We start from the raw sequence: 25,693 nt of genomic DNA, 5'->3' as shown, positions 1-25,693 counted from the left end.
GTCTCTTACCGGGGCCTGCGGAGAGGAGTCGGCGTCGGAGGCGGCCATTGGTCGGGCGGGCGTACAGGAGTGCGTGTAGGGGTTAATTGGTAAAAGGCCAATAAATAAGAGGGACAGCGAGCAAGTGGCCCAGCGAGCGAGTGGCCCAGCGAGTGAGTGGCACAGTGAAGGAGTGGGACTTCCAGGCTTTGACTCATCAGGCTTCGGCGAAAGCAGGTGGAGAGAAAGGTTGGCTGTTTTTATTAGCCCTTCCTAGGTGAGTGCACTGTACATTCCATTACATTAAAAGGCTGAGCCATGCCAATGGGGTTAGTGCTCTGCTCAAGTTGCCAGATGTGGGAGCCATGGGTGACTTCCACCCTCCCAAATGTCCATATCTGTGCCAGGTGAGAAGAGGTGGGGTTCCTTAGGGGCTGAGTTGATGAACTGGAGCTCCAGCTTGATGACCTTAGGCTCGCAAGAGAGAGTGAGGAGGTAAGTGACAGGACCTTAAATCTTCCCACAGGACATACCTGCAGGGGATGTAACGAGACACAAGTATTAAAGAATAAAATTAAAGAAATGGAGTTGCAGCTTGATGATCTGAGGCTTATCAGGGAGAGTGAAGAATTTATAGATACAACGCTCAGGGAAGTGCTTACCCCTGGATTGGGGGGGTCAGGTAAGTGGACTACTGTCAGGGGAGGGGGGAAAGTTGCTAGCTCTGTGGTGAGCACCCCGGTGGCTACTGCTCTTAGCAACAAATATAGTGTATTGGATGTAGTTGGGGAAGATAACCTGCCAGAGGTTGCACCAAGGGAACCGGTGGTGCGGAAAGGAAGGAAGGGGAATAAGGTGGTCATTGGGGACTCCATCGTCAGGGGAACAGACAAAAGATTCTGCGAACCTGACAAGTGTTCCCGTATGGTGTGTTGCCTCCCAGGAGCCAGGGTGCGAGACGTCTCGGATAGGGTTCAGAGTATCCTGGGAGGGGGGAGGTGAAAGGCCAGAAGTCCTGATACACGTGGGTACAAATGACGTGGATAAGATGAAGGAGGAGATCCTGAAGAGGGACTACCGTGAGCTCGGAAGGAGGTTAAGAAGCAGGACCTCCAGGATTGTAATCTCGGGGCTGCTACCTGTGCTGTGCGTGGGTGGGGGCAAAAATAATAAAATCAGGAGGTTAAATGTGTGGCTGGAGGAATGGTGCAGAGTGCAGGGATTCAGGTTCATTGACCATTGGGATCTCTTCTGGGGAAGACAAGACCTCTACAGGAGGGATGGTTTACACCTGAATGCAACGGGGGCCAATATACTGGCAGTTAGGTTTAATAATGCTGTCGGATTTGATTTAAACTAATTTGGCAGGGGGAAGGGAACAGGACTGATAGGTAAGCAGATAGGAGAGTGAATATAGGGGTGGTTCCGTTAGACGGTGAAACAATAAGGAAAAAGGGAACTAAAAGCGATAGGAGAGTAGGGGCAAGTGCTTCGAGAACAAAGGTGGAGGGAGAAAGGAGATATGGTATCAAGGTATTGTGTATGAATGCACGGAGTGTAAGGAATAAAATGGATGAGCTTGAGGCGCAAATGGCAATGGGAGGTTATGACATGGTCGGAGTAATGGAGACATGGCTGCGGGAAGGGCAGGATTGGGAAATAAATGTTCCCGGGTACACATCCTATAGAAAAGACAGAAAGTTAGGAAGAGGAGGTGGGGTAGCTCTGTTGGTAAGAAATGAAATTCAGGAGTTTGAAAGGAAAGACATTGAAACAGGTGGGGTAGAGTCTGTTTGGATAGAATTAAGAAATTGTAAAGGCATGAGGACCATAATGGGGGTCATTTACAGGCCTCCGAAAAGTAGCTCAGATATCGGTAGAAATATAAATCAGGAATTAAGAGTGGCATGTCAAAGTGGTAGCAATACGGTAGTTATGGGGGACTTCAACATGAAAGTGGACTGGGATAATCAGATGGGGGCAGGAACACAAGAGAGTGAGTTTATTGAATGTCTACGAGATACTTTCTTGGAGCAGCTAGTGGAGGAACCTACCAGGGGGAAGTCGATTCTGGACTTGGTGCTGTGCAGCGACGCAGAGTTAATAAGTGACCTCAATGTAGGGGAGCCATTAGGGAATAGTGACCATGGTATGGTTACTTTTGAGCTGGTTACTTAGAAAGGGAAAAAGAAAGGAAGTCGGAAGCATCTGTACTGCAGTTAAATAAAGGGGATTATGCAGCTATGAGGGAGGAGCTAGCCAAAATAAAATGGAAAGATACACTAGCTGGGAGGACAACTGGGGAAAAATGGCAGGTATTTTTGGACATTTTTCACAGGGTTCAGGACAAATTTATTCCAAAGTGGAGGAAAGGCTCTAGGAGATGCAAATGGCAGCCGTGGCTAACTAATGAAATCAAGTGCAATATCAAATCCAAAGGGAGTAAGTATAAGATAGCGAAGCGAAGTGGGAAGTTAGAGGATTGGGAAACCTTCAAAGAGCATCAGAGGGTAACTAAGAAAGTCATAAGAGAGGGGAAAATGAAGTACGAGAGGAAATTAGCAAATAATATAATGGAGGATAGCAAAAGCTTTTTTAAATATGTGAAGAGGAAGAAATTGGTTCGGTCTAAAATTGGTCCATTAAGAATGAAAAAGGGTGGAATAATTACCGGAAACAAGGAGATGGCTGAGGAATTTAACAAATACTTTGCAACTGTCTTCACCAAGGAGGATATAGGTTATGGTCAGTTAGGGGGTAGTGGTCATGCAGTATCAAGAGACTTGGGGAACTTTCCTGGGGAAGTAGGGGATCTAATGGATATCCGGATCCAGAAGCAGGAGGTTGTGAGTAAATTGTTGGGACTGAGGGCTGATAAATCCCCAGTGCCTGATGGACTGCATCCCAGGGTGCTTAAAGAAGTTGCTATGGAAATTGTGGAAGCACTAGTTGACATTTTCCAAAGTTCCATAGATTCGGGGGAGGTCCTTGAGGATTGGAGAGTGGTTGATGTGGTGCCGATTTTTAAGAAGGGAGGGAGGGAGAAAACGGGAAATTATAGACCGGTCAGCCTGACGTCAGTGGTGGGGAAGAAATTGGAATCTATCATAAAAGGAGTAATAGCAGAACACTTAGGCAGAAATAATAGTATAAGGGCTAGTCAGCATGGATTCCTTAAGGGTAAGTCATGCTTGACTAACCTTCTGGAATTTTTCGAGGATGTGACAAAGAGGGTGGACTTGGGAGAGCCAGTAGATGTGGTGTATTTGGACTTCCAGAAGGCCTTTGATAAGGTACTGCACGGGAGACTAGTGGGAAAGATCAGGGAGCATGGTATTGGAGGTAAGGTGTTGATATGGATAGGAAATTGGTTAAGAAATAGGAAACAAAGGGTTGGAGTAAGCAGGTCTTTTTCAGGATGGCAGGATGTGACGAGTGGAGTGCCGCAGGGATCGGTATTGGGTCCTCAGTTGTTTGTAATTTATGTAAATGATTTGTATGAGGGGATTATTAATAACATGAGCAAATTTGCAGATGACACTAAACTGGGTGGCAGTGTGGGGTGTGAGGAAGATGTCAGGAAAATGCAGAGGGACTTGGACAGGTTGGGGGAGTGGGCTGCTGAATGGAAGATGACGTTCAATGTGAGCAAATGTGAGGTTATCCATTTTGGGGGCAATAATAGGAAAGCTGAGTATTATTTAAATGGAGACAAGGTAGGGAGTGGGGAGGTGCAAATGGATCTGGGTGTACTTGTTCACCGGTCACTGAAGACTAGCAAGCAGGTTCAGAAAGCTGTGAAGAAGGCTAATAGCATGTTGGCTTTCATAAAGAGGGGATTGGAGTATAGGAACAGAGACGCCCTTCTGCAGTTGTACAGGGCCCTGGTGAGACCCCACCTGGAGTATTGCGTCCAGTTCTGGTCTCCAATTTTGAGGAAGGACATACTAGCTATAGAGGGTGTGCAGCGCAGATTTACAAGGTTAGTTCCAGGGATGGCGGGGTTGACATATGCTGAAAGGCTAGAAAAACTGGACTTGTATCCGATGGAGTTTAGAAGGATGAGGGGGGACATGATTGAGGTATACAAAATTATCAGGGGGATAGACAGGGTGAAGTCGGATTACTTGTTCCCAATGATGGGGGAGACGAGGACTAGAGGGCATAGTTTAAGAATACAGGGTAGGCCCTTTAGGACGGGGATGAGTAAACATTTTTTTACCCAGAGAAGTATGAATCTGTGGAATGCTCTGCCACAGAGGGTGGTAGAGGCAGATTCGCTGATTATGTTCAAAAGAGAGTTAGATAAGACTCTAGTGGGCAAAGGAGTTAAGGGTTATGGGGATAAGGCTGGAAAGGGGTACTGATGGTAGTGATCAGCCATGATCTGTAAAATGGCAGTGCTGGCTCGACGGGCCGAAGGGCCTACTCCAGCTCCTATTGTCTATTGTCTAAAAAACAGTTTGCTTTTCCACTAGTTATCCATGTTTTTTTTAAATTCATGGACTTAAACCTTCTGTATTTATTTATATATTTGGAAAGTATGGTGGGCATAGATTCCATCCCTCTGTTCTCCGCTGTTATTACACTACTGAGTGGGCCTTTAATATGTAAAATGTGGCAATGTTTCAACTGAACTTCTTTCCTGCAACACTATAATATGCACTTTAGTTTTATTTTGCACTATCTGTTGTACCCAAGTGTGGATTACTTGTCTGGATAGCACACAAACTATAAAAGAAATTTCACTCCATCTTGCAACACATGACAAAGAGCAATTCAACGCCTATAAAACTTGATATTTTGTTTTATGCTGTCTCTTCCCATTCTTCTGACCAAAAACATCTTGATCATTGTTAAATTCAATCGACCTACTATTTTTTCTCTATTAATTCATGAGATGCGGGTGTTGCTGGGAAGGCCAGCGTTTGTTGCTCATCTCAGTATTATTACCACAAAACAGCAGCGGTTCCGTGTTAAAAGTACAAGAACAAAGACTCCTTAGCAGTTAGCATTATATTTGTCAATATTTATCTGCAACATTACTGAAGACTCACAGAGAGATAAATACATGCCTAAATTCACTCAATTGTGAATCACTTATTAGCAACATCTAACCTCGGCAAGAAGAATTTTCAACCAAGCAGAAAGCAATCGGTTCTGAAGATCTTCAGCCTTGCCATGCCCACAAACTGCCAACCCATGGACAACGTTTCCCAAAGCCATTGCAAAGCCTGGAGTCTGAAAATACACAAATGCAACAGTGACATTCAAGGTACATGATATTCATGGCTTGGGTCAGATTGAAAGTGAATAAGAAACATAAGATGAACAAATTGTTTTGTATTCTGTGGTGGTCTGTTCACTAATTTGCTTGCATGTGACAATCTGAAAAACATGGTCAAAATAAATCAACGCAAGTGTTTTAAATTTCCACTAAACATAGTTTACTGAACACTGTGATGTGGTAAATCAAAAGAGTTTTCCCGTGAAGTGTCTTCAAGCTATGAATCCAAATTCTCACTCTTTACACAAGGCATCAAGGGACTTGGCTCCGTGATCTTTTGATCACTTCTACTGATGTTGCCACCTAATCCAATTTACTCACAGGGTAATCTTACACCCTGGTTTTCATAAAAACTTTCTGAGTATTTTTTCCACTTTTGGGATTTGGTTTTCTCTGTGTATTTTGATCTTTCCAAGAAAAATTACACAGCTATGGGTAATAGTTGGAAAGGAGTGTGTTAGTTAAGAAATGATCAGACAGGATGGATTGTGCAGCTTAGATGATCACAAGAGCATGTGCCCAAACTTGTAAAATCATAGTATTGAAATCTTGTGCAATCATAATTTCCACAAAGTATTCAAGTATTGATCTTGTATGTGTGAGAGAGAATGTGTGTGTGTGTGTGTGTGTGTGTGTGTGTGTGTGTGTGTGTGAGAGAGAGAGAGAGAGAGAGAGAGAGAGAGAGAGAGAGAGAGAGAGGACTGAGGCAGGCAAGGCTACTGGCTACAATGCTGTCAGCATTCTACAGGTGTTCTATTGAGCATGTCCTGGCCTGCTGCATCATAGTGGGGTACGGTTGCTGTAGAGCAATGGTTTTCAAACTTTTTTTTACTCACATACCACGTTAAGTAATCCCAATGCCATAGGTGCTCTGTGATTAGCAAGGGATAGCTTAATGTGGTAAGTGAGTGGAAAGAAAAAGTTGGAAAACCACTGTTTTAATTGTTCCTAATTGACTTGTTATGTGTACAGTTTCATTACTCCAAAGGAAATGGGCCAATAATAATTTTTCTAGCAAAATATTTAAGTAACAATTGGGTCTAGAGCAGTGGTTTTCAACTTTTTTTCCCACTCACATACCACCTTAAACAATCCCTCACTAATCACAGAGCACCTATGGCATAGGGATTACTTAAGGTGGCATGTGAATGGAAAGAAAAAGTTTGAAAATCATTGCTGTAGAGCATTGGATTGGAGGTCAATCCACAGGACCACAAAGCAGCGGAGAGGATCGCTGGGGTCTCCCTCACCCCTATTGACATGATCTACAGGGATTGTTGTTTTGACAAGGGCTCGCAAAAACGTTGAAGACCCCTACCTCCTTGCACACAGCGTCTTTCAGCTACTCCTGTCAGTATAAAGATAGAGGAGTATCAGAGCCAGAACCATCAGGCTGAGAAACAGCTTCTTCTCACAGCCAGTGGGACTGCTAAATTATCAAAATGAACTGCTTATACAAGCCCTCTGAGACTCCAGTATTTATGAAATAATATTTATTCATTTTTAAATATGTATATATGTACTGCATATGTATCATTTGTATGTATGTATGTATGTATGTGTGTTATGACTGTATGCGTGTCTGCATGTTTTTTGCACCAAGGACCAGAGAACGTGTTTCATTGGGTTATTCTTCAAAATCTCACTCTAGCAATGCATGGAACCCAACCCACCTGTTTCAAACAGGAATCAAGCGTACCAGTGACCACGAAGAGTGTGGTAACCTACCTAAATGACTATCGACCCAGTGGCACTCACATCAACCGTATGAACTGTTTTTAAAGGCTGGTGTTGAAGCATATCAGCTCCTGTCTCAGTGGTGTCATGGATTTATTCCAATTGACCTATTGTAGCAACAGGTCTACAGCAGATGCCATCTCACTGAATCGACACAAAGCGCTAAAACACCTGGACAGCCAAGATGCATACATCAGGATGCTCTTTATTGACTACATTTTGGCATTTAACACCATCACCCCTCAAAACTGATCAGCAAACTCCATGACCTGGGACTTCACACCCCACTGTGCAATTGGATCCTTGTTTCTTCACCTACAGACCACAATCAGTGAAGATTGGTAAGAATATCTCCTCCACAAGCTCCATCAGTACCAGAGCACATAGACCCCTGCTCTACTCACTAAACATCTATGATTGTGTGGCTCATTACAACAACAACACTATCTACAAATTCACCAACGATACTACAGTAGTAGGTTGTATAAGAAGGGCAATGAGTCAGCATGCAGGAGGGTGATTGAAAACTTGGCTGAATGGTGCACCAACAATAACCTTGCACTCATAGCACCAAAACCAAGGAGCTGATTGTTGACTTCAGATGGAGAGGGTGAGCAAATTAAAGTTCTTGGGAGTCACTATCTCAGAGGATGCTCTGGTCTCACTGCTGCCATCAGGAAAGAGGTGCAGGTGCCACAAGACTTGCACCTCCAGGTTCAGAAACAGCGGCTACCCCTCCACTGCAGATTTATCAACGACAAACTCAATCAGGGACTCATTTAAGGACTCTTACTTTTGCACTTTACTGTTTCTTTTTCCTGTCTGATTGCACAGTTTTTTACATTTGTTTATTTGTTTGCATGTGTACAGTTATTTTTTTCACTACCAATAAGTGGTAATTCTGCCTCGCCTGCAGAAAAAAAGAATCTCAGGGTTGTAGGTGATGCCATGTGTGTCCTCTGACAATAAATTAGAATTCTGAATTATGAGTAACAAGGCTTGAAGATAATAATTTAGTTAATTAACCAAGACTTAAACGATACATTAACTTCTTGTGTTGTTAATCCACATATATAAAAGACAAATTATGCTTTACATTTGTACATTCATGACACCAGGCCATTTAAGACCATTTCATAAGTGGTGGAGCACTTAAGTGCTCATGTGGTGGTATGTCTTGCTCCCAAGATATATATGCCAAACGTGTCCTATTGTTTGAAGCTAGGACAAAAGATCAGGTGCTTCTCCTATTGTCCAATACTTCTGGTATAAAACTTGCATGCAATGCCCAAAGAGAAATTGATTACGTTCAATAATGACATACTGAATAGCATTTCAAAACAGTACTTGGGTTAATGAAAAATTGTCATTTAAATGGATATCATGAGGCTGTCAGCACTTGGGACATAATCCATTGTGAGTCTACGTTTAAAAAAAACTTTGCATTTATATTGCATCTAGTTACATTCTCAGGATATCACAAAACAAAGCTTTACTTGACAAAAAGCTGTTTATTTTTGGAGCTATTAGTTGCTGCAAGAATGTTGGACAGGGTCTTCTAGGTCTTAGTAGTGTCAAGAGATCTTTTTACCTTCACATGAATGAGTTGACAAGTTTTCTGATTAATGCTTCAGCCAACAGATAGCATCTCAGAGAAGAACAAACATAGACACTAAAGCAGAGTCTAGAATGCAAGCTCACAACTCAGAAACAGGTTTCTGATTCTGAAGAACGAATGCTACTCCCAAGGTAAGCGGAACTAAATACATATGCAAGGTCTTTAACATATTAGCTCTGCAGCATGAGATTTATCCTTTCACAAACATTAGCTGATTGAGTTATGCAGACAAATAATTAATAGCTCATGCACCTGCAATGAGCTTGTCAACTTCATCCACTTTGTGGCCAACTTCCACCCTGATCACAAACTCACTTGATCCTTCTCCAACAACACTATCCCCTTTCTGGATCTCTCTGTTTCCATCTCGGGAGACAAGCTTTCCACTGACATATATTTTAAACCCACCAACTCCCACAACTACCTTGACCACACTTCCTCACACCCTGTCCCCTCCAAGAATTCTATCCGCTTCTCTCAATTTCTCAGTCTCCACCATATCTGTTCCCAAGATGAGGTCTTCCATTCCAGATGTTCTGAAATGTCTGCCTTCTTCCACAAACATAGCTTCCCTTCTGCCACCATCAACTCAGCCCTCCTCCATTTCCCATGCATCTGACCTGGCTCCCCTGCCCTGAGCTGCAACAAACAGAATCCTCCTTATCCTTACTACCCCATCAGCCTCCGCATTCAACACATTATCCTCCAAAATTTCCGGCACTTACAAATGGATCCCACTACCAGACACATCTTCCCCTCTCTGCCTCCACGACTCTCTTGTGCACTCATCCCTCCCCACCAATCTCCCCCTGGCACCTTCCCCTGTGGCTGCAGGAGGTTGAACACTTGCACTCACACGTCTCTCTCACCACAGTCTGGAGCCTCAACAGACCTTTCAAGTGAAAAAAAACACTTCACTTACGTATCCGCAGGCCTTCTCTACATTGGAGAGACTGGGCACAGATTGGGAGATCACTTAGTTGAACACCTTCACTCCATCTGCAACAGTGACAGAGACCTCCTAGTATCCAACCATTTCAGTTCTGTGTCACACTCCCATACTCACATGTCTGTTTCTAGCCTTACCAGCACGTGGCACAGGTGGCAATCCTGAGATTATCACCCTGATGGTCCTGTGCTTCAACTTTGCACCTAACTCCCTAAACTCTCCTAGCAGGATCTCCTCACCATTCCTACCTATGTCAATGGTCCCTACATGAACCATATGACAATGGTTTGCACACTGCAAATCCACCAAAACCTTAAGATGCAATTTTGCAAACTGTCACAATGCATATGTTGGGTCCCTCGCCCTGCTGAGTGTCCAATTGCTAGGCAACATCAAACACAAAATTCAGGAAAAGGGCTTTTGCCTCAAGTTTTAACCAAGAGGCGTATATCCACAAGAGAAGAGTGGAAATACTCAGTAAAAAAGTTATTCAGTGAATGAATATGAACTATTACGATCAATTTTATTTTTGTTAATTTGGACCACTTTTCTCTTGTTTTTTTAAAGAAAGTTATTTCAAAATTCTACCACTGGTCTGGAAATGGCAGATTGTGAAGAGCTCGGACTTGGAAATTCTGGTTTCGGGTTTCCCAAGGAAGGTTCAGTATTGACTTTATAATTAAGTATGAATTTGTAGATTTGTGTAGATGTGAATACATGAAAACAGCTGATAAATGACTGACCTGTTGGCTCTGTTCCGTCAAAGTTCGCAGTTTATTCATGATCTCTTCTGCCTCATTCGGCTGTATGATACCAGCATTGAAAGCAGAAATGCATACACATGCCACTGAATATGCCAGAACCTGAAAAAGATTAACATTAAGACCATCTCCTTGGCGTCATGTTTTACTTCTCTTTGGATTGAGACTCATCCAGTAACTTAGTTTAAATCCGTAAAGGGAAATAAGAAGTTTTTTTTAAAAAAAAACAAGAGTCTTTTCACATTAATAACAACTGCAATCATAAATAAATCTGATGCACCGAGGGTCAGATGAAGGAGTTTCTCTCCTTTATGGCACTGAATAGTACAAAGAGATTAAATGTATAAAACCTTGCATAGCAAGATCAGAGAAATTTATAAAGAAATTATAGGAAATTAACAATAAACACTTGTAATAACTTACTATTCAAAATAAAGATGACTAAACATGCTAATATCATGTTTGATTCAACTCATTGCATGTTCTTAACCTTGCTCTCCCTTCAGCCCTCCTCACTCTCTCACCCAACATTCCATGGCATACAGCCTCAGGTGTCAAATCAGAGCCCTCACCATTTGAAAGAACTGTGCTATGAAGTGGAGATGCCTGCATGTGACAACCAGATTCTCAGGTGGTGGGCCATCAACCCCACCATCAAAATCCCTGATGGCTATTAGTTTTTTATTAATGATTTCTAAATGTCTTTGATAATCAGAAGCATTTCAAAACTGTTGTGATTTAAATAATAAAAAAATTAAAAATGTTGGTGGAAAATGTAAAGCATGCACCTTGAAGTTGGAGAATTGAACTGAAAATATTCAGATTAAGTAAAATCAAAAACACACATACACAAATGTCTCTTTTCAACTCAGGTCAATGAAGCATTTCAATTCAATGAGGTCATGTTAAAATTACCAGCTTATCTACTGTTGCCAGAGGCCACATTTTTTTCTGGTTGCATATCCAAACTAGGAATGGATGGGTGGAAGGTTTGGTAAAATTTAACAGCATTGGAGCAATTAGTCATGGTGTTATTACTGCTTGGGGTGCAAGAACAAAGAGGTTTGTAGTTCAGACAAAGTAGGACAGGTTGAGAAAATGATTAAAAAGAATGTAAAAAAAGGCAAGGGTCCAAGTCTAAGGTTATTATGATTGAGCTCTGCTGACTATTTAAGCTACAACTGGAGTACCGTCCAGTTCTGAGCGTCACACTTAATGAAAGATGTAAGGGCTTTGGAGAGGATGCAAAAAAAAACCCATCAAAATAATAATTCCACGGATGAGGGCCTTTAGTGACATGTATCAGTTTGAACTGAGTAAGTTTGATTTGTTCTCCTGAGAACAGGGTATGTGACGATTATGAGGGTGGACAACCAGCAACTTTTTCTGGGGCAACAATAGTAAATACCAGAGGATATCTGTTTAAGAGGCTGAAGGGCCTGTAGTGTACTGTAATGTTCTATGATCTAGGACAGGGGTGGGAACCTACAGCCTGCGATCCAAATTCATCCAGCCTGGTGCGTGGCTACCTTCGTCTGCTCGTGCTCGCGACTCTCACCCCATGCCCCGCCCCCCGTGCATGGCCTCTCCTCCTCCTGCGTGCAGCTCTCTCCTCCTCCTTCCCCCATTCTGTGTGAGTCTCCCCCACTCTGCACTGGAGACTCCCTGGTGACATTCTCCCCCCCTCTTACGGAGTCATTCACCCCCTGCTCACGATGCTGTTCTACCCCATCTCACTATGTTGTTCTACCCCCCCTTTCACGGTGTCATTCTACCCCCCCCCTCTCTTGGTGTCGTTCTCCCTTCTCACAGTAACATTCTCCCCCTTCTCACAGTGTCATTCTCCCCCTTCTCACAGTGTCGTTCTCCCCCTTCTCACAGTGTCATTTTCCCCTCTCACAGTGACATTATTCTGCTGTCTGTGAGAGCCTTCTTCTCTGCATGAGAACCATCTCTTCTGTGAGAGATATGTGTCTGTGAGAATCCACCTTCTCTCTCTCTCTCTCAACAACACAACCTCTTTCTGTAACACCCTTTCCAGCTTATCTCTGTGTGATGCTTCTCTTCCTCTCTCTCTCACTTCCTGTTTCTGTATGTGAGACTTTTTCTATGTGTATATGACACCATCTCTCTGTGTGACTCCTCATCTCTCTGCAATCATCTGCCTCTCTGTGTTGGACTCCCTCTTTCGGTGTGTGAATCCCTCTCTTTGTGTGTGGCTCCTCCTATCTGTGTGTGTGTGTGTGTGTGTGTGTCTCTCTCTCACTCACTTCCTCTCTTTGTGTCTGACTCATCTTCTCTTGCACGAGCGCCCCCTCTCTTTGTGTGAGGCTCACTCTCTCTTTGTGTGGCATTCCACCTCTCCACTGTGACATTCACCCTCTCTCATTACTGCCTGTTTTGGCAAAATTGTTTTAATTGAGACTAACTTTTCTCCTTTTTGACTTTTATGTTTTTTTAAAATTCAGCCATTTTAATGACTAGCTTGTAATTTTTGGTGCATTTCCAGATTGGAAGATGCCTTCCCTGACCTGAAATGCATCATCGTATTAATCGCATCCATCTATTCATCTATTTATTTCATTTATGGTAGCATCCGTGCGGCCTGCCATTCAACCACTGTCACACCATCTGGTCCTCGACATGGACATACTGGGACTTATGGTATCCATGCTGTCATTCTGTGAGATGGTGCAAGTCGAGGGCAGGAGGTGCCTCAAACTTATAAAGAATCTTGTTGATCTAGAATTTCACTATCAAGTATAGAACAAGCCAAGTCTAATATGCTAAGGTTCATGGAAGAGTTGGGCTAATTTTTTTCCTGGCAGCTCCATCTACAATTTAAATTAGAAAGGCACATGAAATTTAGCCATCAGTTCCTTTCTATTTAACTGCCCACCAACCTCCTAAAGTCCAGAATTTTGACTGAGTATCATTGAAGGGATGATTTGTAATCTGGTGGATAACTAAAGACAACAATATTCCTCTGACCTGGTAGCTCTTACTGTTTTCTGCGACAGAAGTCAAAACAATAGTTGCTGTTTGTAAAGGTTTATTGGGTTCCTAGAAAACTCAAATCTGAAGTCATAATGTTAGAGTAGAGGTCAAGTATTTCTATGGTTAATCTGACCAATTGGCAACATGTCAATAAGGAAAAAAAAGGATGAAGATGGAATATTATACAATTTCTGCTTTGGAAATAGAGTGAAAGTGTCGTTATTAAAACAGCAAAATTAGTTCATAAAAGGTCGTAATCCACAACCTCAGTCATTAAAACCCTTTTCCTTAAAATTTCGTAGACAGTAAAATCCCCATTATCTGAAACTCAAGCAACTGACAAAAAAAATTGCAGAAAATAAATAGATAAAAAATATGAAAGGTTAAAACTGGCAACCTCTACCAGTCAGCTTGCCAAACCACTCAACACACAATCTCAAGCAACCGGCAAATTCACTTATCTGACATCCACCAATCCCCATAGGTGCTGGACACCAGGGGTTTTACTGGATTTGGCTGTAATAGATTTAGTATAATGGATCAGAATTATCACTTGCCAGTACTATTCCAAATGATAGCAAAAGGGCATGATTACTTGGATGGAGCAAGCTGTCAGCATCTGCAAGAATATTCCAGCAGTTGGTGGGGAAAGGGTGTGCGGGGTTGAGTTGGGCAGAAAGATCTAGGAATCTTATTTTCTCATCTGGCCCCCATCAACTCCTATCTTCAAAGCTCCCATGAGTCTGCGGCTGAATTTTAAGCCCAAATTATCATATATAGTACAACTCCGATTATCCAAAATTGGATTCTACGAAATTCTCATTTATCCAAATTTTTAAAAAAAATTTCAGATAAATGAGGATATCCGAAACAAATCAGAAATCCTCTTTTATCTGAAAACTTTTCAGAGCGAACTGACCTCACAGGTTGAAAAAAACTTCACTTGACATGAAATTAGAAAGACGATTGTCTTTGTTTTAGGTAACTCCCTCCCCTCTCTCTTTAAATTTCTTCTTTACCTTCCCCTATTCACTTTTCTCTCCAACTCTCCCCCTCAAACTGGGTGCCACTGTCTCCCAGCTGCAAACGGTCGGAAGAATCCCTTGTCCCGGCATCATCAAGAAGAGTGGCCTCCTGGGCAGGAGTGGGACCTTGGGCTAAGTGGCATTCCATTCCCTTCTCTCCCTCTCTCACCCTCCTTCCTTCCCTCTCTTCCCTTTCCTCCCTCACTCCTCAGCACAATGGAGCTCCCGACACTGAACCCTTCCCTCAGTCAACTACTGCACACACAAACTGGACTCTCCAGTGTGCCTGTGCAGTAGGCTTAGGGTAGGATTCGGAGTCAGGACTTGGGAGTCAGAAGCTCTGGTGACCGGGGAGGTAGGAGCCTGCCGACTTGCCAGTGGGTGTTCCACCAGCCCAAGAAGCCTCCCTGGGGATCAGTGGCGCAGTTGATCTGTGTTGAGGATCAGCAGTGGCCAGTATTTTTTTTGGTGAGAATTAAACGTTATTTTAATGTTTAAAAAGCATTCCCTTGTTGATTGTCGTTGTTTAAACATTGATACAAGCGATTTGCTGTGGCGACTGGACTGTTTTTAAAAAATGACCTGTTCTCTGAAAAAAACCAATTGGCCCGGACCCGACTATTTTGGATAGTCAGAGTTGTACTGTATTTACTTCAGTTCAATTGCAACATGAAAAACTGTAACTGATACATTTGATACGGATAGAGATGAGAAAAGATTCAGTCTTTCTTTCTGTACATGAACATGACATCTTTGAACCAACCTACCTCCTGCAGTACCCTGCTCTGAGTCAAACTTTCATCCAAGCTAGCACAGAGCTTCCCAAGGGTGACAGAAACATGCACACGGGATTCTGTTTGGCTGTTGTGACTCATAAGGGACAGAACCAGGCCAACTCCCAAGATGCATCCTGTACTATCAAAATAAAAAACACACTAAGTATTAGAATCATCACTGAAAGCTGAGAGACTGCTTCATTACCTGTTCCATATTTACTTATATCAACAAACTGTGATGGCGCACATACTCGTGGCGAACCGGCCCTGCCTGTACCACCGCACCGGCGGGGCAGCCGCGAGAAGATGGCGCCATCGAGGGACCTCCGTGCCGCGTGGTTTGAACAGAGCGCGTGCCTCGGGCAAGCGTGACAATGTCACCGCCCGAGTGGGGGTGGAGCTCACGTTACCCCTAAAGGGGCGTACGCGAAGTTTGAAATAAAGTCGTGAAACCCCCAACATGATGGTTGTGAGTTTCATTTTGCGTAGCTGCCGCTACAAAACAATAAAATTAAAGTTATGAACTACTGTATTTAGCTAATTCGTTCCAGTGAAATATGAAACTGCCAAGTAGTCACCGAGTACCCTGTTCCCATGAGAGATCAGTGTTGAGTAATCGTGCATCATAAAACAACATTGAAGATAGAGCTGGAAAATCAGCTCAGTCGTGCAGAACGTGCACAGCAAGTGCACTCTCGAGTGTCATTGGGAAGACAACGAGGAGTCGTCATTTTATTATTTAATTTCTGAGTCATTCAAAATGTTATTATTCATGTCTACTGAAATGAGTGAAAAGGTTGACATTTCAGAAAAACCAACAAAACTAAATGTTCTCAAGTATAAATCTTCATTTACTGCAACTATTCTGTATAGCGTGCTGAGGTGATGATGTGGCAGTCATAATCCTGTCAAGATCTCAAACTTATAATGGAGCAAGAAAACGAGGCTGAAATGTACATGCACATTTAAATGTGCTATATTGCTTGGATTAATATTTCTTGTAGTCATTTTAAAAGCCTTAATCTCTTTTTCTTCCCACACATATTGCTTGACCCACGTTTCCAGTACTTTTTGTTCTTGTTTCTATTTTCGAGCATCTGGAATATTTATTGATTACAAGTTCTATTTCATGTGTTGCCCAGTAACAATTTCTTTCCAGATTTCTGAGAAATGCAATCAACAAAACAGAAGGGATGTTTGAGTTTTGCTAGACTGACTATTTAGTTTTTAAAGATGGTTCAAACCTAAGGGTAACAGAAGGCCAATTTTTGATCTGAGCCATTAGATTGAATGAAGCTTAAAATTCCACACTGTTTCACAATGCTTTGTGCATAACTATGAAAAAATTCACTCCCAGAAATAAAATAACTAACATGGCCGTGGTACATTGAACCAAATTTCTCAGGGAAGTACCACAGACAGCCTGTATATTAATGGTTGTTTAGCAAATGCAACATTAAATGAGTTTCCAGTCCATTGGCTTTTTATTCATTCAATTATTAAAACATCCTTCTTGCTGCTCTTGACATATTTGAAATTCCCTTGTTTAAAAAGTAGACAAGGTAAATGTCCATTACTGCATAAACCATTAATTCTGACTCAAAATTGCAATTTTAGTATTGACGTAGAAAATGACCAATAATGGGGCAGCACGGTTCTCGTAGTGGTTCGTTGTTAGTGTAACGCCTTTGCAGCGCTAGCAATCGGGACCGGACTGGAGGTTTGGATCCCACGTTGACTGTAAGGAGATTGTATGTTTTTCCCGCATCTGCATGGGTTTTCTCCAGGGGCTCTGGTTTCAGATTACAAATTTATTGTCAGAGTACATACATGACATCACCTACAACCCTGGGATTCCTTTATCCTGATGGTGTGGCAGAATTACCCCTAATTGGTAGTGCAAATAACAAACTGTACACAGTGTAAACCAATAATTTTTCCCACCATTCAAAATGTACTGGGGGTGTAGGTTAATGGGCTGTAAAATTGGGCTGAAATGGCCTGTATGTCTAAATTAAAAAAAAAATTAAATACAAGTTGCCAGAGGTGAAATTGTACCTCCAGATCATCATTTTCAACTTTATATAACTGAGGACTGAGCTAAGTTCCAAGTTCATTATTGTTGAGATATAAAGACAAAAAAATCCAAGTATAAAGAATTTATCATGTATATTAAAAATACTTGCTCATTTTTCAATATGTTCATCAATTAATATAGTTCTTTAGTAAATTTATTTAAAAAATGTAAACTCTACTTGTAATCCAGGTTCACATCAAAGCAACTTTTTTCCAATGCATCAAGAGATTTCATGAGCAGTAAGTTCATCTTCTGTGCTGAAACATCGCTGCAAACAAAAATCAGAGTTGGCTTTAAATTTACATAAATCATTTCATACTCAAATCCTGATTGGATGCATTCTGTAAATTCTGCCGTTAAATACCTTGAAACAATGCACGCTATGTTTGTTAACTGCAACTGGACCAAAATAAATTATGGCAGGATATAAAAGGTTAAGTTCAAAATAAACTAATTCCAAATAGTGGTTCTTGCAACTATCATTGCTATTTCATTGAAAGTGTCAGAATTTTCATTCAATATTGAATATTATGCTTGTAAACTTCCTGATAGGATATTTAAGAAATGTTTTGCATTTGAGATGCGAATTACCTGTTGATCTTCTCAGTACTATAATTTTAAGATTTACTTCAGGCGCATTTCCAAGTTACCATCTCATTTTTTTTGATTTTGAATTCTCCTCTTTCATGCTTTTAATTAAAAATGTCTTAATGTTAAATTACAACTTCAAAGGGTTGCAATAGCTCCGTTGAAATTTTTAAAATTATTAAATCTTTCCACCTGAATTGCAGCTCAAATAACACATGTTTAATTTCTACAGTGAAGTGGTCATGATTAAAAGACACAGCTACACTGAAGAGTGAAATATCTGTCAATTCACCTGACTCACATTGGGAATCCTATGGTTTTAAGTAACTATTTTCTTTTCTATGTTTTAAACTGCTTTTTATAAAACAAAATCAGTCTTGTCCCGCGGCTGCTCGTTGGCCCTGTCGACGCCCTGTCTGGGACCCGGCACATCAGCTCATTGTCGCTGCTGCCCCAGAAGAAAATAAAAAAAAACAAAATCAGTGACTAAAACTTAAATGTTTCAAAATTTCACTGCATCTTGTGAATATTTCTTTCTGACTATTCATTTATAATTGGCTTCCAAAAAGAACGAAGAACTGTTATATCAAACCACCTCCCCACCTGTTTATAATGCATAATTTTAGTCAACTGTTGTATCCTGCTATTAGGCAATTATACCATCAGTATTCTGTATTGGCTACACAATCCCAACTCTGGACCAATTCCTGCCAAATGACGGGCAACTATGCACCCTTGCAAATGTAGAGAAGAGCCAATGCAAGTCTTCGACAACTACCTCATTCGCTCTTCATATAAGCGTGATAGGAACATTCCCATGGCAAGTCCTGTATGAAACTGAACAGCTTGAGACTTGTCGGCATTTGGTCTTCCTGGTAAGCCAGCAGTGAAAATGCCAAGGACCTCCTCAATACTTTCTTTGTGCGATGTGATTAAAACAGGCACGAGAAGAGTCAAAGCAACAGCAGCACAGGAACGAGCAATGGCACTGGCTGTGCTCTCTCCAGAGTATGATTTCTGTGAAAACCAGAAAACATAGTGAAGTACTCAGTAAAAACATGCTCTTTCCATCCTTTCTTTGCATCAAGACTCTGTGCATCTGCTTTATTATGATTGGATGCTTTTAAGATGTTATGTATCTGCAAGTTGCTGTTGAAACAAACAATTGCTGGAGGAACTCACATGAGTTGGGTTACCATTTTGCCAAATCCCTACACTGTCTGTGGGGCTAAACTTGAGCTTCCTGTAGCTAACTATTTTAACTCCTTGAATCATTCCCACAATGATACATCTATTCTTGGTCTCATCCACTATCGGGGAGGTCAAATGTAAACTTGAGGAGCAACAAATTATATTCCTCCTCCTCTGGACAACCTTAGATCTAATAGCACAAGCAATGATTTTTCTAATCTGAGGTAATCAATCCCTGCTTCATCTGGTGTCACTGTTTCCATCACCTCTTTACATACACCTGTACTTATATTTTCCATCCTCTCGGTAACTTTATTTTTCCACTTTCCCAATGGTCTCTCTCTCCACCCATCTTTCCACCTCTCACCATCATGTCATATCAACTCTAAGCCTCCCATTTTAATTACGTAACATCATCCCTTCAAACTTGATAAAGGGTTCACATCCAAAACATTGACTGACCATTTCTTCCTAGGGATGCTGTTTGACCTGCTAAGTTCTTTCAGCAATGCTCTGTCTGCTCAAGATTCCAGCATCTGCAGTTTTTGTGTTTCTCTGCAAATTATTGTTAGAACAAAGGCATCATTATTGGTCACTCACAAAACAGAAAACCTCAAGCTTATTAAATGGAAGGAAGCTATTTATACAATTGTAGCATTCTTTGTTTTAAGAAATCCAAAAATTATTCCTGGTAACTTGATATTTACTTACAATTAATTGCTGCTCTTTATGATGGTGTTTTCCCTTCCTGAGAAATAGTATTGATAATTTAAAACATCTAATTAAGGCAGGAGCTGGATGGTAAGGCCTGTATTGAATATACTACAGAAAGTGTACTTGAGGCTAGAATTTCAATGAGGCACAAACAGGGGTACCTGCTGCTTTTTAAATGCAGGTTAAAAACAAACTTCATTTATCTGTTCACAGAGATACAGAATATGGTTTAAAAATACAACAATGTCTGAGTCAAAATTATATCAACCAATAGCATCATAAACACATTTTATAGTCGACACAACAGACTATGGAAGCTAGAAGCTACATCAAAAAACAAGCTGCTGAAGGAACTCAGCAGGTCCGGTAGCATCCATGGAGGAAAATGGATAATTGATATTTCAGGTTGAAAGGTTGCCTCTGAGAAATGGGTGAAAAACAGGAGGCAAAAGTGAGGATTTGAATCAGTAGGTGACAGATGGTCTGAGGGGGGTGTAGGATGATGGACAGATGGAGTCAGGTGGTGTAGTTGGGAGACAGTTATGGGTGAAAGCAGGGCAAGGGAGAGAGGGAAGATTTAGGAAAGGGAGGGGAAAGGTGGAGATAGCTGCTGAAGGAAGGAGATAGGTGGAACCACACAAGGGAGGGATAATGGCCCAATGGGAACAGTGGAAAAGCGGATACAGTGGGAGGGGTGAGAGGTGTCAGTCGGTGGGAATGGAAAAGGTTTGTTTGAGTTGGTTGGATGAGAAGGGATGAAAAGAGAGAAAGAAATTGAGGGAGATGATAGGTTACTTGAAAGTGGAGAATTCAAATTATTCACTTGATTTACCATCCGTAGATAGTTATTTACATGTTAATTATGTTTGATTGAATATGCAAATATATATGCATGTCAGAAAGGAATTTACTGATTTTAAGTCCCTATGGAAGTCCAGTTGATCAACTCTGAATGACATAAATGAATATTTGATTAGTTGGTGAAAATGCCCAAGCTACCTTATGTAATAAACTGAGTAAGTTGAGATGAGGATACAAAGGTAGAGTGGAAATGATGTTCCAGTCTAGGTTGGATGAAAGTGGATGAAATGATGAACCAAAAAACAAACTGGGAATTTATTCTGAGTAGAAACTCTGATGAGTTTTCCACTGGCATCCCAGTTACTTGGCTGTGCAGTGTCCCAGGATAGAAGCTCACTGTGCCATTTCCATTGGGCCACCCTTAACTGGGACACTAATTGCTTTTCTACTGAACACAACTCATCCCCAGGGATTGGAGTGTTCTACCTTCAAATGGAAACGGGTGACTTTCTGCTGTCCCTTTTCCACTGGTTTTATCAGCACGCTGGCACCAGCAAACACCAGGGGTAGAGGTGGTTAATCCCTGGCGTGAAATGGATGCTGTCCCAGTGGAAAAGGGGCTTCTAACACCAAACGTGAAGGATACCAAAGCAAGTCGATTGACAGCATTTTCTTTTCTCTAACTCAATGCCAAAAGAAAATCTATTTAACCAGTGACACATCTGAAAAGTGGTTGAAATGGTGGCTATAATTAACTTGCGAATAACTAAATTAAGTTCTCAACCAAGAATTAAAGATGCTTAGGGGCACACTTCCAATAGCTTACATTGTTGTTACAGTCTATACTGTCAAAGTCATTATCAGAATTATCCCACATGGTGAAGTATTCCCCTTGCCCTTTCTAATGTGATGACATGGTGTCCAAACCATCCTCCTCTGTTCAGGTGCATGGAACTGCACACAAATAGTTCAATTTTTATCTGTTCAGTCAATGCAACAGAAAACCTGTAATAGCTTATTTTGTTCCTCAAACTCTGAATTTCCCCAAGGGCCAGTCCTTGTCCTCTCATACTTCCAATATGTCTGGTGCCGCTCAGCAACATTGACTATAATGTGGAATCAGGTTTTACTTGTATACTGTCAAAACTCTAGGTATTGCACCATCAAATGTCTCCAAATGAAGCATATGGCTCATCTTATATAACTGGATGAGAAGCAACTTGGCCTATTAAGTGTTCTGAAGTCTAAAGATATTTTCTTCAGATCCTGTTATCAACTATGTTCAGGAGCTTCTTGCAACATATTCCATCTCAACACTTTCTGAAGGATTTGACCCAGATTTAAGCTGTGGACCCACATTCTCTCCATCACTAAAGCCACCATCCCTTTCCACCATATCCATCTCGTCTTGTCTCAGTTTACCCAAGCCTTTGTTAGCTCTGAAACACAACTACTTACCTGACCAGCCTTCCAATCACCACCTTTACAAACTTAAACACATCCAAAATTCTGTTGGCAGTGTTGTAATTTGCACATTTTACCCATATACCTGATAACATACTGGCTCAGCAGGCCTTTATGTTGAACATTTTCAATTTTAGGTCTGCCACTTTTTCTGATCATCCCAATATAATTTCTTCCAGTGAGAAAACTCTCCACTCCTTCACCTTAGGACTCTTGCAGAGTACTAGTTACCATTCTTTTATGATTGCATTCAACAATCAATGCTCTATGTTTCCACCCTTATCCTCTCATTCTCTCTCATCCTTAAACTCATTAAAAAAAACTTTCTTAGTGGGTAGATATAGGGGAAGGAGGGTGGGTATTAGTGGGGAGGGAGAGGGAGGTTTGGGGGGCGGGGTTTGTTATTACCTATATATTTTTTGTATATGAATTTATTATAATCAATGTTATTATGGTTTTAAAAATTTAAAATAAAATATTCAAAACAAAACAAAAAAAAAACAATTTATTTTGCTCACCCACTTATGTGCTTTTGTTAAAAAGTGTGAAATGAACACAAGCTGTTGTTAATGTTGGATAAATTGGTTGTATTGAAAAATATGAAGGATAACTTGTAAGATATCTTAAAATAATATTTGTAAGATTGTTTCCTTCATTATATAAATATTATCCATGATGCCCTCAATAAATTAAGCCAAAACTTTGACCTGGTTTATTTAGGATATTGACAAAATAGTCATTTTTTTAAATAAAAAAAAAGCAAATAATGTGCATGCTCTAAATTTTAATTCACCAGCTCCATGAAAACTGTGGCTGGAACTGCACTTGCAGTGATTGACAACCATGGAGCCTAACAAATTATTACTACTCTCAATATATGGGTTACTCCAAGGAGAAATCTCAGTATCCAGAAATGATTAGATTATATAGGCCAATCACTCTTTGGTTTTAGAAACTAATTATATGTTGAAAAAAATTCTTGAAAAATTACCAGATCTCTGGATGGTCAGCTAATTTCTGCATTAACTGAGCAAATATTGTAAGAACCATCTTATGAGTCAACACTAGGCTATGAAAATAATCTCTCAGTTTACACACATATACACGCACAACATTAACATGTCAGACACAATCTCATTCTGACAAACTGGATGATTGATTCATTTCCCTGATCCCTTTGCCTGTGTAACAGAGAACAAGCGTCAATCTATAAGTTCCATCTCTGAGTTAGGGTTCAGGACATGTCCAAAGTCAATGCTGTTGTCAGGAAATGCATTAACCCCTTTTACACAGAGCTTGAAAGGCGGATTTTATCTGCCTTCAAGCTCTGTGTAAAAAAAAAATTAAAAGCAGATTGGGGGGAGGGATCCAAACTCACCCGTCTTTGATCTTTCAAGAGGGGCACTGCCAGCAGTGGAGTATAGCGCTCTGCGACCCATCTAAAATGGTACACCCATCTTGCTGGATCGAAATGGGAAGGGCTGATGATTTCATGATGGTGTTTTCAGTCTGTGATGAATGTGTAGGAAATTCAAAATTGTGTTTCTGATCGTTCGAAGATGTTCTTCTAACGATTGTGACATCACTTACTTAATAATTTTGATTATGACGCTCAGCAGCTTGGATTGAGTTCTAAGACAGCGCAGAATGTACAAAGCTATCAAACACATCAGTTGTTCTTCCGCCAATTTGAGTGCGCAGCAATGACACTTCTGGACATGTATGTTTTATGCCACAGTTGACGTTGACATTGATGCGATAAACGTTATAAGGTAAAACATCATGAGATGGGAATGTGTAAGGAGTTACCCTGTACAGGGCTGTAACAAGAAGGGGAGGTGTCCTTGTACTCCTGTTAGGTAAAACATCATGAGATGGGAATGTGTAAGGAGTTACCCTGTACAGGGCTGTAACAAGATGTGAATGCATCCTTGTACTTACAAGATAAGAGAGACATTGATGGATTGAGAGGCAGGAAGCTAGCAGGGAAAGGATAGCAACAGTTTTAGTCATTGGACAAGTAATGATATGATGATGTTCTAAGCATGTATCCAAGGGTATAAAAAATCACCATTTTGCTGATAACGGCAGAATGCATTCTCCGACTAACATGGTTAGTCGCAAGTGTTACAATCCGGTAATAAAGAACAAAGAACCCTGATTTCGACTCAGCCTGGTGTTTGTCTCACTCATTCATGAACAAAGCAGACCTAACAACGTCCAGCCTCCTTTGCTTCAGGAAGCCGGCTTGCAGTGTGAAATATCTCACAGAGCCAGCTTTTTGTGCTCAGTGTGAACACGCAAGCTGGTTTCCCAAGATGGGTCGTGTCTATGGAAATACCGCAACTTTGCAGTCTAAAAAGGCCTAATATCAGATATGCCTTTTAAATCAACGACTACTTCCATTTTAAGCTCCGAGTTTCATGCATTTAAGATAGATTGCATTTGGGTGAATTTTATCTGGCACTTTTATGAAGATATTGATTTTTGTGCCTGGGGAAAAGGGTGCATCGTGGGTATCAAGGTAACTTGTTTTTGTCTCTCCTATCTAACTGCAGCTCCAGTATTACCAAAATCCTTTAGTTCATGAAAACATGATCATTGACATTGTTTCCTTAAACAGCCATGTTTCTGTAGCCATTTTTACATTGAAAAGCCACTTTATTGCCATATACATGACCCATCTCTGGAAGCCGGCCTGCTTGCTCACATAGAACAGAAAAAAAGCAAAGTCAGTGAGTCCTTTTACAAAGCAAGCCAGCTTCCTGTAGCAAAAGAGGCGGGACGTGCAGTACAGCCTTGCTCCATCTCTGACACTACCTACCTTGGCGGATTAAAGCTGGTTAAGTTCAGACCCCCATTCCGCCTTTGATGCATTCACACAGTAGGGGAAGCGCTCTAAAGGCAGTTGATACCCGGCTTTAATCATTTGTGTAAAAGGGGTATATGATTGAATTGAAATGAACAACGATACAATAAAAACTAAACGAAAATAGCTCATTTTGCCTGGCAGCTTACATTTTCATCTTTATATTGAATGTTTGCAGTCTGTTCTCTGCTACATGAATGTATGAAATTCAAAATACCATTTTTGGTCAATATTAGTTCTCAAATAATTATCTCTGGAGCTTTCCATTTTGTTTTTTTTCTATATTTTCATTTTAGGTCTCTATTATTTGATTTTTGCATGTCACTCACGATGGTCTAATACATAAATGTATTATTATTGCCATGCCCACTTACTCAGGCCTAAAAATGATATGTTTAAACAAGGGCATACTTACATGTTGGAACCATGGGAAGATACGGCCCTTTGGACGGTACTGGCTATCAACAATGCTCAGCAACGTCTCCACCACCATGGATATCCAATGCTTAGTTGGCAAAATTTCAGCTCCGATCTACACAAATGATAATTGAGAGTGTCAGGAGTGCACAGATAAAAAGACCATATAGCCTGTATCTCCTCCCCCATATTTTCTGTTTTGACAATGCACAACAGTTTGAGGAAATACTTATAAAATATTTGACCTTTAAAAGAGAATAAAGGAAATGGTACAAAATATTTTACAAGTACTTTATGCCCAAGTTTATAGGAGACAAAACAAACTGCTCAGAAATTGTGAAAATCCATGCCTGTACAATAGAGGAAGTAAAATAGATGAATATCAGTGAAGAAATATGACTGGAGCAGTTAATGAACCTGAAAACTGCTAAATCCCAAGGAAC

The 25,693-nt window shown here is 41.0% G+C and overlaps 1 protein-coding gene across 7 annotated transcripts in view; it reads right to left on the bottom strand.

Annotated features, from left to right (window-relative positions):
* Positions 1 to 25,693, bottom strand: part of focad (focadhesin) — a 240,760-nt gene that overhangs the window by 62,583 nt on the left and 152,484 nt on the right. For all 7 annotated transcript variants that reach the window (XM_069926741.1, XM_069926735.1, XM_069926745.1 and 4 more), the window contains 6 exons: positions 25,249 to 25,365; positions 18,573 to 18,811; positions 17,385 to 17,474; positions 15,121 to 15,268; positions 10,314 to 10,433; positions 5,098 to 5,220 (listed from right to left, as the gene is read on the bottom strand). In XM_069926741.1, coding sequence (XP_069782842.1) covers positions 5,098 to 5,220; positions 10,314 to 10,433; positions 15,121 to 15,268; positions 17,385 to 17,474; positions 18,573 to 18,811; positions 25,249 to 25,365 — 837 coding nt within the window. The remainder of the gene's footprint in view (positions 1 to 5,097; positions 5,221 to 10,313; positions 10,434 to 15,120; positions 15,269 to 17,384; positions 17,475 to 18,572; positions 18,812 to 25,248; positions 25,366 to 25,693) is intronic.

The sequence above is a fragment of the Narcine bancroftii genome, chromosome 1 (assembly GCF_036971445.1).
Source record: "Narcine bancroftii isolate sNarBan1 chromosome 1, sNarBan1.hap1, whole genome shotgun sequence".
Classification (NCBI taxonomy): Eukaryota; Metazoa; Chordata; class Chondrichthyes; order Torpediniformes; family Narcinidae; genus Narcine; species Narcine bancroftii.
Note: the sequence above shows the minus strand (reverse complement) of the source record. Positions and strands in the feature narration are given on the sequence as shown.